This window comes from Cibotium barometz, chromosome 45 (genome assembly GCF_041138505.1).
Source record: "Cibotium barometz isolate CiBa-2024 chromosome 45, ASM4113850v1, whole genome shotgun sequence".
Taxonomy (NCBI): domain Eukaryota; kingdom Viridiplantae; phylum Streptophyta; class Polypodiopsida; order Cyatheales; family Cibotiaceae; genus Cibotium; species Cibotium barometz.
The window spans coordinates 15582796-15600787 of NC_141090.1; the positions used below are offsets into that span (position 1 = coordinate 15582796).

General features: G+C 44.5%; 2 protein-coding genes across 2 annotated transcripts in view; both read left to right on the forward strand.

Annotated features, from left to right (window-relative positions):
- Positions 1–349: 349 nt before the first annotated feature.
- The window catches only part of LOC147612481 (sterol 3-beta-glucosyltransferase UGT80A2-like), a 96399-nt gene continuing 78756 nt past the window's right edge, over positions 350–17992 (forward strand). Inside the window, exons 1-2 of the mRNA XM_086783111.1 lie at positions 350–597; positions 729–1855. Of these exons, the coding sequence (XP_086639237.1) occupies positions 1063–1855 (793 nt within the window). The 5' untranslated portion in view covers positions 350–597; positions 729–1062. The remainder of the gene's footprint in view (positions 598–728; positions 1856–17992) is intronic.
- On the forward strand, positions 12129–13381 carry LOC147612482 (uncharacterized). Its single transcript, XM_086782801.1, has 2 exons — positions 12129–12695; positions 12786–13381. The coding sequence occupies exons 1-2, from the start codon at positions 12558–12560 to the stop codon at positions 13155–13157; spliced, it is 510 nt and encodes a 169-aa protein (XP_086638927.1). The 5' UTR covers positions 12129–12557; the 3' UTR covers positions 13158–13381.

A 17992-nucleotide genomic window follows, 5' to 3' on the forward strand; every position in this document is an offset into this window, starting at 1 on the left:
TGGTTTGTGAGACATTACGCAAAAAACTGGGTTTCGGCATAAATTTTTTAGAGCTAAAATTGAGAAGTTATGGTCGGGAAATCTACCTTGTCTTAATTTTGAGGGATTGATTTTGCATGATTATATAAGATTGCTTGAAAAAACTAGCACTTGGTAGATTTTTAACCCATGGTTGGAAATTGACCTGCTCTTGATTGAAAGGGATTTGATTTTTGCAAAAAAATAATTTTAATTTTGTGTGTGTGGGGTCCTACCGTTAGAGATGATTCACACGGGGCTTGGTGCTCTCTCGCCACGTGTCATCAGGGCCCCTTCCTTCCCTCGCCCGCCTTTTTGTGCAGAAATGTTTGTTTTGTTTCGTGTTTCTTCTCATCGCCATCTCTCTAGTTTCTTTCTGCGATTATGCGCGCGCGCGCTCTGCCCACTGAAACCCTTATTTCATCGTCTGCACGTCAGTAATCCATCGCCAAACTCTTGAAGGGCGCAATTTCGAAATGTTGTTATTCAGAGCACGCCTCAAAGCCCTAATCTCGGAAGCTTGAAACCCTAAATTGTTGATCTGTGTTGCTTCTCCGAAACGTGCATCGTCTTGAAAGGGTGAGTATTTCTCAGGAAACCCCATGTGTTTTTTCAATTCGGCTCTTAAAAGCCGTTTTTCCGGTTTGGGTTTTGTTTTGAATCAACTAAACTGAAATGGAAGCTAAGATGGCGCCTTTCCCATCCTGCAGATCATTGTATTGCACAATTTTGAAGGTCAGGTTTTAAGGAAGCCATTGATTTATGGGATATATAAAGAAACTCTAATCCATATCATTGATTTATCTGTTAAACAAAATAATTAATCATAAGCCAACCCTAAGCTATGTCACTAAACTATCATGCAAACAATACCCCTTTACTGGATATGCAGAAATTGCATCAACCCTAAGCTATGTTGATAGATACTGTACATACTCCATGCATCATCAACCCTAAGCCATGCGCCTGAGCCCATGCACAGAACTTTCAAACCTACAGTAGCCTTTTTTGGGGCTTACCTGTGGTTTCTTCACCCACGTTTTCATGGGCAACAAGCATGGTCATACAAAAGAAGCTAATGGGAAACAAAGTTCTTCTTCTTCTTCAGCTTCTCGACCCTCCTCACCAGCTTCTCCACCCTCATCATCAGCTGCCTGCCGTCCATCATCTTCATCACCTTTGGATGAAAGAAGCAGACAAAATGATTGGAGAGATCAAGTTCTTACTGACAAGTTGATTGAAAGTTCTAGTTCAGGCAGCAACACCTCTTCAGATTCTAATCCTAACAAGGCTAGAAACAGAATCCATATCTCAGAGAAATGTGAAGTAAATGATGAGCCATCCTCTGATGTGCAAAGGGAGAAGTCACTTCAGAAATTGGTGGAGGATTTGGTACCTGCCACAGATTCTGAAGAGAAGTTTAAGGCCGGCCTGGAAAGTACATTCTCTAGGTCTGCGGATGGATCTCAGGGAGACTTGAATTGTAACAGCAGCTTAGCTAGATGTGACCAGGAATCCATACTAAGCTCTTGTATTAGAAAGAACAGTACTGGTAATTGCAAATTTGAGGAAGAAGGGAGTAATGCTGAAAATGCTTCATCGCTCTTTGGAGAGCATGTTTTGGACCATGGCCACATGCTTACAAGTGCTACAGAATCTACTCGCAGTCAGAATGCAGATCAGTCATGTTCAGTGGAACTCTCTCTTTCAGCCCCTCCATTGATTCTAATGGACCTATCGTCAGGAAATAAACTTGGCATGGAAACCTTGTCATCATCTCCAGATGTAGCACTCAAGATTGACTCAATGCAGTCAACTTCTCCAGTGATTTCACCTGGTACTTTTCTTTTCTACCAGCCATTTCTTAAAAAATGGCAGTTTAAATTCTACAAGATGCATGGCTTTTTTGTCATGGGCAAGATTGACCATTGCTTTGAGCTGAATGGAGTTGTCCTTTTGCGCTCTGTAGAGGCACAAAAGCTCTCATTCATTACACTTTTAAACACAATTTATGTAGTGCATTTTGCAATTTTTGTGATCGTCATTGAATGTTGCTTGTCTGTGTTTTTTAGTACTTCACGGGCTGCTTGGGTGTGCATGATGCTCTGTTTTTATTTGTACTTTAGATGTTGCTTATATGTGCAGGATGTGCAGAAAACATTCACATTTGCCATGTATAAATAAATTTCATTTATTTATTGTATCATAATTTTCTTGCCTCAAAAGTCAATGATCATTAAATAAATGTAAGTAGGAATACAAAGTTGTTTCTATGTTTGTTGACAAGGTTTAGCTCGGGACATTGATGTGTGTGCCAGTTGTGGATTTGAACTGGGCATTGACGAGGTTGTCACTAGCCGGATTTTCCAGGAGAAAACACTCCTCTGGTTGTCTCGGCACATGTATCTGAGCATTGATGCATGTGTGACATATCTCCTCCGCTTTCTAAAGCAGGTGTCCTCGGCTGAAATGCGTCTTGTAACTTTGTCTTTCTGCAAGAATAAGGCTCTTCCCAACCGTTGGAGCTTGTGTTCTTCCCCTTATGTAAGGAGCAAGCCTTATAACAACTTAGGGACAATCCAATCTTCCTCACGTATGGAAGGAAGCCTTATAACATCTTGCTTTCCCTACAAATGTCTGCCTTGCCAAAATAGAGTGTCTAGGAAAACATGATGAAAGTAAAATAACGAGTTAATAAATGAAAGAATACAAAACCTCTCATATATTGAGTGAAGTATATATGTTAGCAATGCTTTACCACTACTATGCCTGAAATTTTGCACAATAGCAAGCTTCTTGCCTTCTTTTGAAGACGAGCATTATTTGATGCCTGTACACGTAGCCCGTTCTGGATCTCTCCCATTTTACACACAGCTTATTCTGGAGCTCTCCCCTGTTATCTTCACACATAGCCCTCTCTGGAGCTCTCCTGTGCTATCTCTACATACGTAGCCCTTTGTGGAGCTCTTCCTCGTCCGGCATAGTCCTTTCTAGAGCGCTCTCATATTAATTCTGAGGCCCTCTTCGTATGCCCACAAGCAGACACATAGCCAGGAATGGAGCCTCACACGTAGTCCTCTAGTTCTGCTGTTTGCCACAGGTGCTATGCACTGTAGTTTGTAAGAATACAGTCAAATGTGTGCACTATACAGAGGTCCAGCCACAATTTTTGTTCTCTTCCCATGTAGCTATCAGCCGCAGCCATCAGAGATTCTCAAAGAGTTGCCCTTGTCCAGGGTAAAATATGGCACGTAGGGTTTAGAACTTTGTGAACCATTACAGAAGGGATGCGATTGGCAAAAGTGATGGGGAAATCCATCTTGTGTTCTCCTGGTTGGGCCAGCATGGTGAGTGTAGCTTAGGGTTTGCACACAAGGTAGCTGTAGGTGCACAGCAATAACAAGTTACAGCCGCCGAGAGGCACAAATGATCAAGCTGGCAATGAAGACGAGTGTTGGATGAAGACATTAGGGTTTACACAGGAGAACCTAAGCTAAGTTGGATGGAGAGAGAGAGAGAGAGAGAGAGAGAGAGAGAGAGAGAGAGAGAGAGAGAGAACGCTGAACTGGAGAGAAAATATTGCACGACTCAATGATAGATTGATTGATATGATTGAAGTGATGTTCACTTACCAAGAACAATGCTTGAAGTGATGTTCACTTACCAAGTACAATGCTTTTGTAGGCTTGCAGCCTTTTCTTTTGCATGCAAATAACACATACTAATAAGTGCATGCCACATGGCACACTTATCCTATCCACCCATAAGAATGTGTTCATACACCACTAGCACACTATCCCTTTTGGCTGTTCACACACATACGGACACACAAGCAGGGTTTCACACACATGAGACTCCGAATCCCAACAAATCCCCCTTCGGAGCAATAGTGGGTGTTGTTTCAGAAACCTTCAATAGCCATGGTGATTTGGGCTCAAGATTGCAATCATGTGATACGAAAGAACACAATGATGCCAACACTTGAAACTCATGTCACGCTTGATATGAGAGCTTGACCACACATGGCAGTCTACATCAGCTATGGCCACCCCCCCCCCCCCCCCCCTCCCCGACTTAAACAAGGGAATGAGGCCTTTTATAGAAACAAGGCATTACAAAGAAAACACATACAGAGAAAAAACACACAAGATTATTTAACTCATATTTTGGGGGACTTCCCACGTAGAGAACCTTGAATTTAAACATAAAATAGGAAATAGATATTTTTTGAAAGTATTAAAAACTTCCCCTCGAACATGTATTGGTGAAGAGCAGTCTCTTCTGGTGGCGTTTCCATGCCAATGATGCTGCTGGCATGGCTCCTATTTTATGCAGGAGACCAAAGCCCCAAATTGATTTTACCAATGTTTGCAAAGTCAAAAACAATCTCCCAATTTGTTGCTGATCTGATGTTGATGTGGTGCTGCAAGTATAGAGGAGGTGGCAGGAGGCGCTTGCAGATAGGCAACAGGTTGAGCAGCAGTGGGCTTTGGTCGTCAGCAGGTGGGAGTTGCTGACTTGGCAGCTAGGGATGATGTGGGTGACACTCAGCTCAGGTGGCAGGTAGTGGCGGTGCTGAAGACGAATGGGAGGCACATGCGCAGGTGGAGCAGTCGGTGCTGGTTGTGCTGCACAGGTGATGCAGGTCAAAGACGACAATGGGAGATGTTTCGAATGGTGGGTGTTGAAGGTACGCGGCTGAGGTGACATGTGACAGAGATGCACAGGTGGCAGTTGCCATTTAGATCAGAGGTCACAGCTGACAGAGTTGAGGGGCAGTGCCCTGACAGCAGATTTGCGCACAGGCTGACATCAGTTGACGACTAGTGAGATGGCGTAGTTGATGACGAGCTGTGAACCCTAATATCCGAGAAACCCTAAAATGGCTAACCTTAACTCTGGTACCCAATTGAAGACACTAGGGTTTGAATAGGAAAACCAAAGCTAAGGTGGATGGAAGATATCCATGGTGTGCGTGTGTGTGTGATTAGGGGAGACTCGAGAGAGAGGGAGAATGCTGAACTGTAGAGAGTATTGCACGGCTCAATGATAGATTGATTGATATGATTGAAGTTATGTTCACTTACCAAGTACAATGTTTTTATAGGCTTGCAGCCTTATCTTTTGACCCATACAAATAACACATACTAATAAGTGTATGCCACATGGCACACTTATCCTATCCACATAAGAGAGTGTTCACACACTACTAGCACACTAACCCTTTTAGGGGCTGTTCACACCACACATACGAACACACAAATAGGGGTTCACACACATGAGGGAACACACACATGAGACCCAACATTGGACACTGTTGGAAATGTGGGATTCTTGCACCATGGCAAAATCATTAGTAAATTAGCATGGAGCATAAATGGACAAGTTTGGGGCAGTTTTGGACCAGTTTGGGTATCCTAAGCATGTGTAGGTCAGCATAGCCAAGGGGCCTAGGGTTGGGCACCTTTTCAACCAAGTATGAACACCTTAAGTGACTTTTAGCACACCCCTCAAAAGCTGTTGCCTCATTCTTATATTAGTAAACTAAATACACTGTAAGGGGGGAAAGGGGAGGGGATGTGTGTGCTGGCGTTGTTTGGCTGTTCGTTTAGTTTTTTGTTGTGTATGTGATCTAAACTTCGATTTGATTGTGTTAATTGAATTGCTTCCACAAGGCTTAGCTGATGGGGTGTTAGACATGACTTAGGGGACGTATGCGATAGTATGCATCAATGGAAGTGGAAGTCATTAAAGATATCATTGTCAAATGAGAGAGGATTGTTTTGAGTTTGGTCTAGCTTGATTTTGACGCGTGAAGACTCAAAAGGTAGCGCGAAAGCAAATATGAAAGCACAAGCAAAAATGAAATCTTTTTTTATAAATCTATTGTCCTAATTACACAGGTATGCAATTGAAAACCTATTGTTCTAATTACACAGGTATGCAACAGAAAACCTTAATAAGCTAATTCAATGATTAATTGAGTGCATTAATTGCACATATTACAGCTATCAATGACAATCTCTCAAAATATCCACAAATACATAGATGATCCAAAGATGCCACCAACATGGAATATGTCCACATGGGTGTCTTGTAAATTCATGGAAACCTATCTTCAATGTCCAACAGAGTGGCCATGATAACATCACTTCCCAAATGCATACATGATGCGAAAAGAAAGAAATTTCAAAAATTAGGACGAAGCTCTTAATACCTTGTAAATAGGATTAAGCTCATAAAAAAGGAAGTAGATCTTTGAACCTTTTCATTTAGAGACTATAAGAAAAGTATGCATTTCTCTTTACTGGTTGCTTAAGTCGATCTCATGACTTTTTTTAATCTATGCCTAGAGTATGCTTAACATAATCATTAAAGAAGTGCCAAGGTTTGTTTGGCTTATTATATAAGCTGTCCACAGTCCTGAATTAATTCGAGAAGCCAAAAAAAGTGAAAAACACTTGAAAATAATCGTTTCGAATCCAAATTGCTGTCTTTTAGATTTTGCACCTTGATATGGGCTAGTCCGTATATGTCAAAACAATGCTAGTACAACCCTAAAATTTGTTGAAAATCAAATTTACAGTCTTGATGTAACATGGGTGCTTTCAGAAGCGTGTTTATGAATTGATTGATTGCGATTAGTGCCTAATGGCATGTGACATGTACATGTCAAGATATCCGGCCCTCAAAATGAAACCATCCTCTGTAAGCCTCATGAAAGTATCCATGTAGTATTGCCGTTTGTGTGAGAGTGGCTCATGTGTTGTGATCCAGGTATCCTATATGTATAGTCCCAATAAATCATATCTGATCACCCGGTTCTTATCATCTTGAGAGAGCTTGATGAATGGGGAGTCCGGGTCATATTGGAGTGGGGGGAGGGGATCCATCCTGAGTCCCTGCCTCGTGCACCAGGTGCATACTCGGCTATATTGTGACTTGTGCCCATCTGCTGCTAAGTTGCTGGGAGGAGTGCTGGGCAAGCCTCGAGAGTCTCCAGGGGGGCATGGCACTGATCCTGTGAATGTATGTGATTGTCCGGAAGAGTCCATTGATATATCTTGGAAAGGTCCTTCGGGAATCGGTAAAGGCTGTAACAACCCTATCTTCTTCACATGAGAAACTTTCACTTTCTGACAAATGTCACAGTGTTGTACATGAGTGAACACATCGCGCCTCATTCTTGGCCAATAATATTGCCTTTCTGACTTCTCCAGAGTCGAATTCATGCACCAATGATGGTGTCATGAGCATCATGGAGAAGAGTTGCCTTGATGGACTTCATGACACAAAGTCAGCCTTTGTTGAAAAGCCAACCATCTTGTATCAAAAAGTGGCATGGTCTTGTAGCATCCAATGCCTCCTCAATCATACCACCAAATTGTTGGAAGATTTGGCTCCAGCGGTGTTGACGGTCACTCCACTATGCACTTGGCATTGTCTGAATCTAGCGTAATGCCTGATGGTCAGCGGCAAACTTCAAATTTACGGCCATAAGGAAATGCTTCCAATGTTTGAAGGCCTGAATAATTGGTAGGAGTCCCCGATCGTAGACCGAGTAATTCTTTTCTGCGGGCAGTAACTTATGAGACATGTAAGATACTGGATGGCCATTCTTTTGTAACACACCTCCAATCATGATGTTACTCGCATTGGTGATTACTTGGAATGGCTCATCTCACGAGGCAAGCGCTAGACACGATGCTTCTAACAAAGACACCTTGAGGTTCTTGAATGCCTTCCAACACTCGTGGAGTCATTCTGATCCATTGCCTTCTAGTCTTGACACCCTTTAGCAGATCGGTGAGATCCGTCGAGAGGTCGAGAATCTGTCTATGTGGGTGGAGTATGCTTGGCATATACCCCAAAGGATTTAATGTCAAATGCGGTCTGTGGTATTTCCCAATTGACAATCTTGGCCACCTTGGTCGAATCAAGTCGGATGTCCTTAGCATTGATTATGTATCCAAGGTAGTGAGCCTCGAACAAATAAAATTTTGATTTCTTCTCATTGACATAGAGCTCGTTGCTTTCCAGCAACTTCAAGACTTTCTCCACATCAATGTCATGTTGCTCAACTGTAGCTGAAAATACTAGTATGTCATCCAAAAATATGAACACACTGTCCAATCAAGTCCTTGAAAACACGCATCATCATGCGGTTGAATGTGGTTGGGACGTTCGTCAAGCTGAAAGGCATGACCACAAATTCATAGTGAGCCTGTTCCATACGGAAGGCAGTCTTGGGGATGTCCCTGTCAACAATCCTCACTTCGACTACCTCAGAGTACCATGCATGTGTCGGTAATGGTGGTGGCCGTGTCTCTGAGGAGGAGGGCAGTCCAGCTCGTCTCCCTCTCCCTCTTGCCGTATAATTGCATGGAGGACTCTAGTGCTAGTCGTGGGAGGCAATCTCTGTCAAGCGTGTATACATGTTGAATAGAAGTGAGTCTGAAAAAGGGCATCTGTAACCAGTGGGGCCACCCCAAACTCTACATGTAGAATGTCATGTGTTACAGATGGCTTACTCTTAATCATGCGTGACAACATCATCACCTGTAGCCTCTCTATGCTCCTCCAGTGATCCTTCCCTAGGCCTAGCCCCCAAAGGGCTGCACCATACATAGCCGCTGGTCATACTAGAGTATCAAAGAGCCAGCAGTTAGTGTGGGGTTCTTGGAAATGTGCCTGGAAACATTCTCTCTCCATACGGGCATAGTAGCAATGAAACCCAACCCATCTGTACCACATGACATTCTACATGTAGAATGTCATGTGGTACAGATGGCTTACTCTTGATCATGCGTGACAACATCATCACCTGTAGCCTCTCTATGCTCCTCCAGTGATCCTTCCCTAGGCTTGGCCCCCAAAGGGCTGCACCATACATAGCCGCTGGTCATACTAGAGTATCAAAGAGCCAGCAGTTAGTGTGGGGTTCTTGGAAATGTGCCTGGAAACATTCTCTCTCCATACGGGCCTAGTAGCAATGAAACCCATTTCAGTCCATTTTTTTTTTCCATGAAAAGATCCTTTCATTAGTTATAAAAAAGCCCAATGGACTACAAACCCTCTCCTGCTCATAAGAAGGCAGAGCAGAGACCAATCAAGGCAGCTAGGGAGACTCTCCCTAGGTGCAGAAAAGTACAAATAAACTGAGAGGCTATATCATACAATAGGAGGGGAGAAAATCCAAACAGGTGGCCTGTAGTGCCAGCGGGGGTACCCGCGTGTAGAGTATAGAAAGGGCCGCTGCGCCAAGTGGTGTGGAAAGCCTGGCGTCGCAAGATCGCTCGATCCGAGTCGCCCCGAATGCGGTCATACTGTCCTCGCAGGGTGTGAATCAACTCCTGCCAGATAGCCCGAACAGTCTTTGCTGGTGGCTCCAGTCTCCCCTCAAAAGCCCTGAAACAACGGGCTCTCCAGGTGAACCATATGGTGAGGGTGCTGAGGAGCTCCCATCGTAAATCCCTCTCCTGTGTCCAGCCGGTTGTCGAGAAATCCGGTGAAGGAACAAGGCGAGGCTGGCCCCCAATGAATCTGATGGCCTGGCTGGCCTGCTCCGTCTCGTATCCCATAGCTAGCCCTGACGAAGTCGACCAAGCAGCGGCTCCCCACGTATACATTCCCTCTGGAGAGAGGGGGGCCAAAATGCGCAGAATCCTCAGCCAAATCTGCTGCGCCTGTGGACAGTCCCATAGGCAATGTCGCTGTGTCTCCAATGGGTGGCCGCATCGGACGCAGGCCGGCGGAAGGCCACTGTAGACACAGGTGCCAACTGCAGAGCCCTTGTGGACAACCAGCCATTGGAAAGCCGAGATCCTGCGTGCCTGTCTGCTAGCCCAGAGCCTGGTCCAAAAATCCTCCAGGAACTCCTGTGAGAGTCCCTATAGCCGCCAATGCCCCAATGCAGCTCGAGAGACGATCCTCCTCGCAGTCAAAATATGCCTCCCCAACCGAACAGTGTACTGGAAAAAGGTGATCTCTGTGGCCTCTGTGATCTCTGTGGCCTCGGGGGACGCATAAGGATCATGCCACTTGTACTCGCCAGGGTCCCACTGGAGCCGGGCCAAGGGGCGCGCAGCATATGCCCATATGCGCCCCATTTCAGTCCATTTGAAACGGACTGAAACGTTTCATTATTTGAAACGCGTTTTTTATCTATCCAACAAAAAAAAACATCTTATCACATATTCAACGTGTACTTCGTGTACTTTCACAGCCACACACGTTTCGACTTGCTGCTTGCAACTTTGCAAGATGCCTCGCGCAGAGGATCCCTTGTGGAAGCAATGTCACATGGGAGAGCAAGTATGTAGGCTCAGGCTCAGGAAAATGGAGGTGCAATTTTAGTGCAGAAGTGCATCCTGGCAGCATTACACGGTTGAAGGCACCCTTCACACATACAAAGGGCCATGGGGTGGGACCTTGTAAGGCGGTACCAAGGCACATTTATGAAAGCCTTGAGGCTTGGAAGGCTAAGGAAGTAGGCCTTCCTGTTGAGGAGATCGTGGATCCTGAGCATTTAAGAGAGGTTGCCATGACTGTGGAAGAGCAAGATTCTATAGTAGGTGACATGCAAAGCGAGTATCATGGGACTTTTATTGTTGGGGGTAGCTCTAGTTCACAACCTCGAGCAAAGAGGACAGCTTTACCTTTGTTGAAGAAAGGGCATGTGAAGGCAGGGTTCCAAAAGGCTGCCATGAAGGAGGCAACAAGCGAGATAACCAAGCTTTTTGTGCATTGTGCATTGTCCTTCAATATTTTGCGGACTCCTCGATGGAGGACAAGAATTAGAGCAATCTCATGCATAGGTTGTGAGTGGGATGGGCCCTCATATGAGGCCTTATGTATTATAGAGCTTCGGAGAGAGAAGCTAGTAGTTGAGACAGAGATGGAGCCTCTTAAGGCTACTTGGGTAAAGTATTCAGTAAGAGTTCTCTCTTTTGTTTGTGTGTTGTGTTGGCACTACATTTGAGTATGTGCCGAGAATGTTTTCACGTGGAAAAAGGACATGGGTTTCATGCTGGGCCAGACCAAATGTTTGATGGGAAAACAGGTCACCCGATGTTTGCTGAAACAGGTCTTTGTTTCATGTGGAAACATGTTTTTGGGTTTCTCCTGGAGATAGGTCACATACAGGCAGAGGGTACAGGAATGGACATGTTTGGTACAGCCTTGCTGTTGATTGGACAGAGGTTCGGGAATCCATGACTGAGATGGATAGTACCCTTGGAAGGCAGGGAGGGTTGGTACAGGTGTGTCGACTATATGGTATGCTTTGCTGTGATGCGAGTTCTCTTTCGGGAAACAGTTTGGAGGAGTCGTCGTGATGCAGAAGCAATGGACGTGTCAGGGTGTGATGCTGTTCATAGGGTGAGGCTATGGATGGTTGTGGCAGGCCTGATCATGGGAGAACGCTTCTGTATGCACGACTCATATGAAAGAGTCTTTTGATGTGAACAATGGCTGGACTTGTTTGTGGACGCCGAGTGGATATGAAGCCATGATGCAGGGCTTCAGGAGTTCTACTGTGAACGGATGAGTTTCCAGCCTTATTGTAGTCAAAGCTCTCTTATAATTAATTAAAGAAATACCGCAAGGGGCGCCACTGCGTTTTGGGGCCAATCAGTGTCTGTGTACTGTTTGCAGGAGCACTCTAGCTCCCCATGTTTGTTTTCCTTTTCTTGGTCCTCAAAGGTGTTGAAGTGTTTTGTGTGTTTGTTTTTGCACCGTCCTTTGGTTTTGTCCGAAGACCGAGGCCGGTTCACACATAGGCTTGATTTGATGATAGAAGATGTGGGAAAGTTGGATTGGGTGAGGAACATTTTTTCTGTAGCCTCTAGTATGGTGAACTTTGTCACCAGAAGGCCGAAAGTGCTGAGCATGTATAGAGCCAATTCTAATCTAGAGCTCTTGAAGCCATCCAAAACCAGCTTTGCCTACATGTTCATTGTGGTGGAGAGGCTCCTGAGGGTGCGCCATGGCCTAATGCGCACATTGGTATGTCGTGAGTAGGCAACATGGGATGACAAAGATGCACCAAAGTCAGTTTCATTTGCTCGTATGGTCATGAGGGAGACTTGGTGGAATGATGCGCAGGCACTTGTCAAGACACTCAATCCCATGTATAGTGTCCTTTGTCTCACGGACATGGAAGGGAGTACCATTGGGATCCTCTATGAGTTCATGGACAAGATTGGAGAAGCCCTCGATGCTTGTACATTATTGTCTTTTGAGAGGTATAACTCTTATTCTTTCTCTTGAAGTTAGATAGATCATAGAACTTAGAAGATTGAAGTATATGCTCATTGCTTACTTTTTGTTTTTCCACTTGCAACTTTGAACTCATATGCAGAGTTCAAGATAGTAGGGAGATACGGAACCAACGCTGGGATTGGTTTCATAGGCCAATCCACGCAGTTGCACACATTTTGCATCCTCTTTGGAGAAGTGAGGAGCAGTACTTGAGTGAAGAGCTAGAGGCAGGATGGAGCTCTTACATTTCAAGGCTAGTGGGTGGTGATGTGCAACTTATGAGAAAGTTGGAGGATGAGCTTCTCATATATCGGAACAATAGCCATATGTTTGGACGGCCAACAATACAAATGAGGGACACACAGTTGGAGCCTGTGTCTTGGTGGGAGAAATATGGCATTGGTACTCCAGATTTGGTAAGTTGCAAGTTGCGTATAACTTGTCTAAGAATATTGACAGTCTTATACTTCTATTCAATGATGAATGGTGTTGATTTTTATTTGCAGAGACGCATTGCCACGAGAGTTCTCTCACAAGACTGTAGTTCAGGGCCTTGTGAGAGAAACTGGAGTACATGGGCACTTTTCCACACCAAGAAGAGAAATAGGCTCTCAATTGCACAGTTGGAGAGGGTTGTGTTCTGTCATTGCGACTTGCGATTGATAGAGCAGAAATGGAATCCCATCGAGCCTCGCCAAGTCAATCCTGACAAGATTGATATCACAAAGTGCAAGGAGATCCCCGACATCCCTCAAGAGGACAGAGATATCTATTCCATGTTGTATGAGGAGATTACAGCTATATCTCGATCCCAAGCAGTTACTAGTTCCAGTGCGATATCGGCAGATCATGAGGATGAGGCATTTGAGGAGGACTGAGCCAGTGGTACTAGTAGTGAGAGTGAGGATGAGCGTGATGGAGAGGATGATGGGCCCTTGAGTCATTTATCTATGTACTTTTTTTTGGATTTGGTGGACCGTGGGACATTGTGAATTTGTGTGATTGTCACGACTCTTGGGTAAATAATCAGGGGAGGAACATTTCTATACGATTGGTAGGAAAAGAAAAGGTGCTATGAAAAACACGTAACTGACCAAATTACGTGAAGTCATCATGATTTATCTTTATTATGATGTTTTTTATCATTGTGTTAAGTGAAGTACCAGACTCTTGGCTGCCCAGTATCATGTATGGAATGTGGATTCTAGAGAGATGAATATGGGTGTTGTTTTCTAGCATTGAATCATTGTTTACATTTAATAACAATGAATCCAATGTGTTTTCTTATGAGTCATGTTTTTCAAGTATTCTGCCTGTTGAAATAAATAGGCTAAGTAGTACGACCTAAACACTTATTTCTTGTACTATTGTACATTCTATAATAAAAAAAATTATATTTTTGTATTTTTGTTTGAAACTTTTTTTGCCGTTTCGAAAAAATATGAAACTTCTGAAACGTTTTTGAAACCCGTTTCAAATTAGGCGTTTTTGAAACTCCTGGTAACTATGCATACGGGCTAGGTTGGCGTGCCCCCTCGCAAGTCGATCAGTGGCAGTTGTGGTCATGCAAAACAAAGGGCCTGTAAAAGTGACTCCTAGATACACATACTTCTGCACAATCTCCACTGGGACATCTCTGTATATGAAAGAAAATCGTGAGGTGACTACATAAGATGTGTTGAAGACCATAACCTTGGGTTTGCCCAAATTGACCGTAAGGTCTCTCTCCTTGAAAAATCTGTCCAATGCATTTAAGTGTTTCTGTAAACCCTCGGCTGAATCTGAGATCAAGACAATGTTGTTAGCATTTAGCAATATGGGCACTACTGGCTGAGCCAATGGTGAACCTCTACCTCCGAAACTATCCACAAATATTGTGATCTCATCAATGTATAGGCCAAAGAGTGTAGGTGAGAGTGGGCAGCCCTGCTTAACCCCAATAGTGCTACATATATCTCCTGAGGTCCCACCGGGTGCATGTACTCAGCCGAGTACTGCCTCGTATAGTGCCATCACATCCCATATCATCTCATGTGAGAACTAGAGCTCCTACAAGCGTCCTATCAGACGAGATCGAGGGACGGAGTCAAAGGCTTTGCGGAAATCCACAAAGCAGCAATACACATGTCTCTTTGAGGACCTCGCCATCCACAAAGCAGCAATACACATGTCTCTTTGAGGACCTCGCCATTACCTCTTTGAGAGAGAGAGAGAAACTATACACCAGATTGGGTCCCGAATTACCCACTGAAGGGCCCCCTATCTCGTTATTGGTATAGTATTTGCTTTTATTATTTTGAAGAGAATGACTTTGAAGTTTGGACTGACGATAAGCCAATGCAAGATCTCGGAGGACCAAGAGTTGGGCTGAACTGTACACGGCTGTAGAAGCACCAATAATGACCGATCTTGAGCCTATGCACTCTTCCCAATGGATGTAGGAAGGCTGCAAATCTGAGGCTGAGAGAAGGGGCTGATTGGGACTGTTCTAGGCTGTGAATATATGCTGAAAATGAATGTATGCATGTGTGTTACCTTCACCCAAGGGGTTGTAACAAAACACTGATGTTATGCAATGCTGAAAACTGCTTCCAGGCTGAAAAGCAGGTTCTGTAGCGCTTCTTCCTTGGTTGAATGCAAGCTGGTGTGTTTTGGTTGTATGCTCCTAGATGCTCATGCGTTGATGCTCCAATAGACTGATGGCTGAAACACTGATGATAGTCTATAGATGAATGGAATGGTGCAAAAGCAAACCTATTTATATGCTCACAAGTTCTGGTCGGTTGGCTGTGAAGCTGGCCGACTGTAGCATGTTTGCTACACGACTTGTTTATGATGAATAATGGTATTAAATGCTGAAATAATACTCGAAAATATGGAAAAAATGCCGGATAAATGCTAAATAAATATCCTAAAAATACCGGATGATATTTCAAGGCTTTTGCAATGGTCTGTGTGATCTACGTGCATATGGGATGAATGATATGCAATATGCAAAATGCTTTCTAATGCAAACCCTAAGGTTTCTACTGACTCTACATGCATGAATGATTCTCTCCAAGTGGGTTAAGGGACTTGACTGACTGACTGACTGACTCTCTAAGGCTGAGGAATGACTTACGTAGCTCGTGCCTGACATATCCTGGACTGTTGATTACAATGGGGTCACGGCATACGACAAATATCATCCTAAAGGGTGCTAATACTGTACAATGTTGCATTGATGATGATGAGCCATCTTGTCACCATGCACTACAATGCAGAGTGCATGTGACATCTTCCGAATGCTAAAAAAAAAAGGGGCTAACTACTACTCCGGGGAAATATCGATACTAACGTTGTATCCAAGGTAATGAATTGGAGTGTCACTTGAGATCTAGGGAAAAGCCTCATGAAAACGGCCTTCAATAAACCAAGTGGACGGTAGACGAAATCTTCACCACACACAAGCGCTTAAAGAGGGTTTAAATCACTTAAACTTGAAGAGAGAGAATATAGACAGTGGGAGCTAGATTGCTCTTACACAAGAGAAGCAGTGGCCCCAAACCGCTCTGGCGCCCCCGCAGGTATTTTTTTACTCTTCACGAAGTTGGTTACAACTTCATTGTTCAAGCTCCAAGTATCCTTGGCTAGGAGTGCTCCCACACACGCACTAGCGCCCAAGGCCCATGAGTGAAGGTTTCTTTGGCCTCCTCTCAAACCCACGCTATGGTTATGACTAGAGCCCTTTCCCATGCCTCACTTATATAGAGCTGGCTTAGGCTTGCTTGCATGGTCCAACTCGTAGGTAACTTCAACTTCATCAACATCTCGTTGATCTTTCTCTGGATAGGAAATGGTCCATTTGTTTCAGCCATTGGTTCATTATCTAAAGATATACCCAATCTCCTTCCGAGAATTTCACATCCCTTCTATCCTTATTGGCATGTCAAGTCTAGGCCTCCTGCGCTTTAGCCAGCCGCCAGCCTGTCTTTGACCGATTCCAAGATTTCTTTATAAGACTCTGTCAATATGTTGCTTTAGGGACTGAAGATGAGGTTTTGGCCAATAGTGATTGGAACGGTCTTCCAAACGCTGCTTCATAAGGCTTCTGGAGGCTAAAAGCCAATTGTCCTTCAAGGGACACGAGTCACACCGAAAGGGGTGGTCCTTCGGAGTTTAGAAACCAACTATACAAGCGATTTTTTTTAATGGGTTTTTGGTTGAATCTTCACACTTGAAGAAGAAGGCTTTGATACCAATGTAACATGCGGAAGCTTGATGAATAGAATCGGTTCTTCAATGGACAGAATTCAGCAACCTTTTGTGACGAAGATAACACACAAGATAGAAAGATATGTGCAAAAAGAGAGAGAGAGAGAAAGAAAGAAAGATATATTAAGCGTCTACGAAAGACCCAATGGGCCTATGAGACCAAAGTGATACAATAATGTCCATGGCATATCTCATCATGGAATGGAAAATAAAACAGAAAGAAAACATAAACATAGCTATCTCACTAGGGTGATACAAAACTGTCCATGGAAACTCATCATGGAATACTAAGAACATAGAAACATGAGAGCAACATCAGCTCCGAGTAGATGGTATACCACTCTCCAAAATATCAAGCATGGGGCTAATGAGTATGGCCGAGAGGTCTCCCTCAGCTATGTCACGTGGAAAGGTAGCTCGATGGCGGCGGAGCATGTCCTGGATCTGGAGCTGATTAGGTGATCGTGGCTGACGGGGGGGTCGAGGGCGTTGGGCACGCTGGAGTGTAGAGGCTCGGTCCGAGGTAACTCCTCTCGGGCGAGGTAGGTCCAGAGCAGCTCGTGGGGGGTCCACAAGATCCACTATGTCGGTGTCCTCCACCTCTTGGGTCCGGAATAAACTGGTGATGGTTGGCTGGCGAGGGAGGGGGCGGGGTGGCTGGGGCCGAGGCTCTCTCAAGAAGGTGTCCTTGTGTCTGCGGAGCTCAAGCAGGAAGAGGCCCAGGCAACGCTGGTCTTGGAAGTCAATGATCCTAGAGAGTGGACCGAATCCCTCACGAAATAGACATTGAAACCTCCCGCGGATCTCATAGTATACTGGGCAGCGGCATATGTAATGCTCCTCCGTCTCAACCTCTATGTGGCATAGTCGGCAGATCCTCTCCTCTTTGGGTCTCCGTATGAGCTTCCCAGCTCTGAAGATGCGCTCAGCTTTACTTGTCTCCACTCTGAGGCGGTGGGATGAAACCCGTATCTGGCCAATCGCAATCCGCATGGCATGGGACATGTGAACACTCAAGTAGCCCGGCTGCTAGATGAATCCATCCTCAGTGAGTGTGTTAGAAAGAAAGAAACAAAGAAAGATATGTTAAGCGTCTACTAAAGACCCAATGGGCCTATGAGACCAAAGTGCTACAATAATGTCCATGGCATATCTCATCATGGAATGGAAAATAAAACAGAATGAAAACATACATAGTATTGGGTCCCAAATACCCATTGTAGGGCCCCCACCACAAATGGTGTATTTGCTTTATTAGAATAATGCAAATCTGTAGATCTTCAGACTCTTGACCTTTCACCTTCACCTTGGCTTTAGGATTCCCTTTGGCTGTCCTGGCCCTTGGAATTCTTTAGTCCCTTGTGAATTGTAAGATCCTAAAAAGACTCTCGAGCTTAGGCTTTTATAGTGCCTTGGGATGCTGGGCGGTGGGTTAAAATAGGGGTCGGCCTGTTTAAGT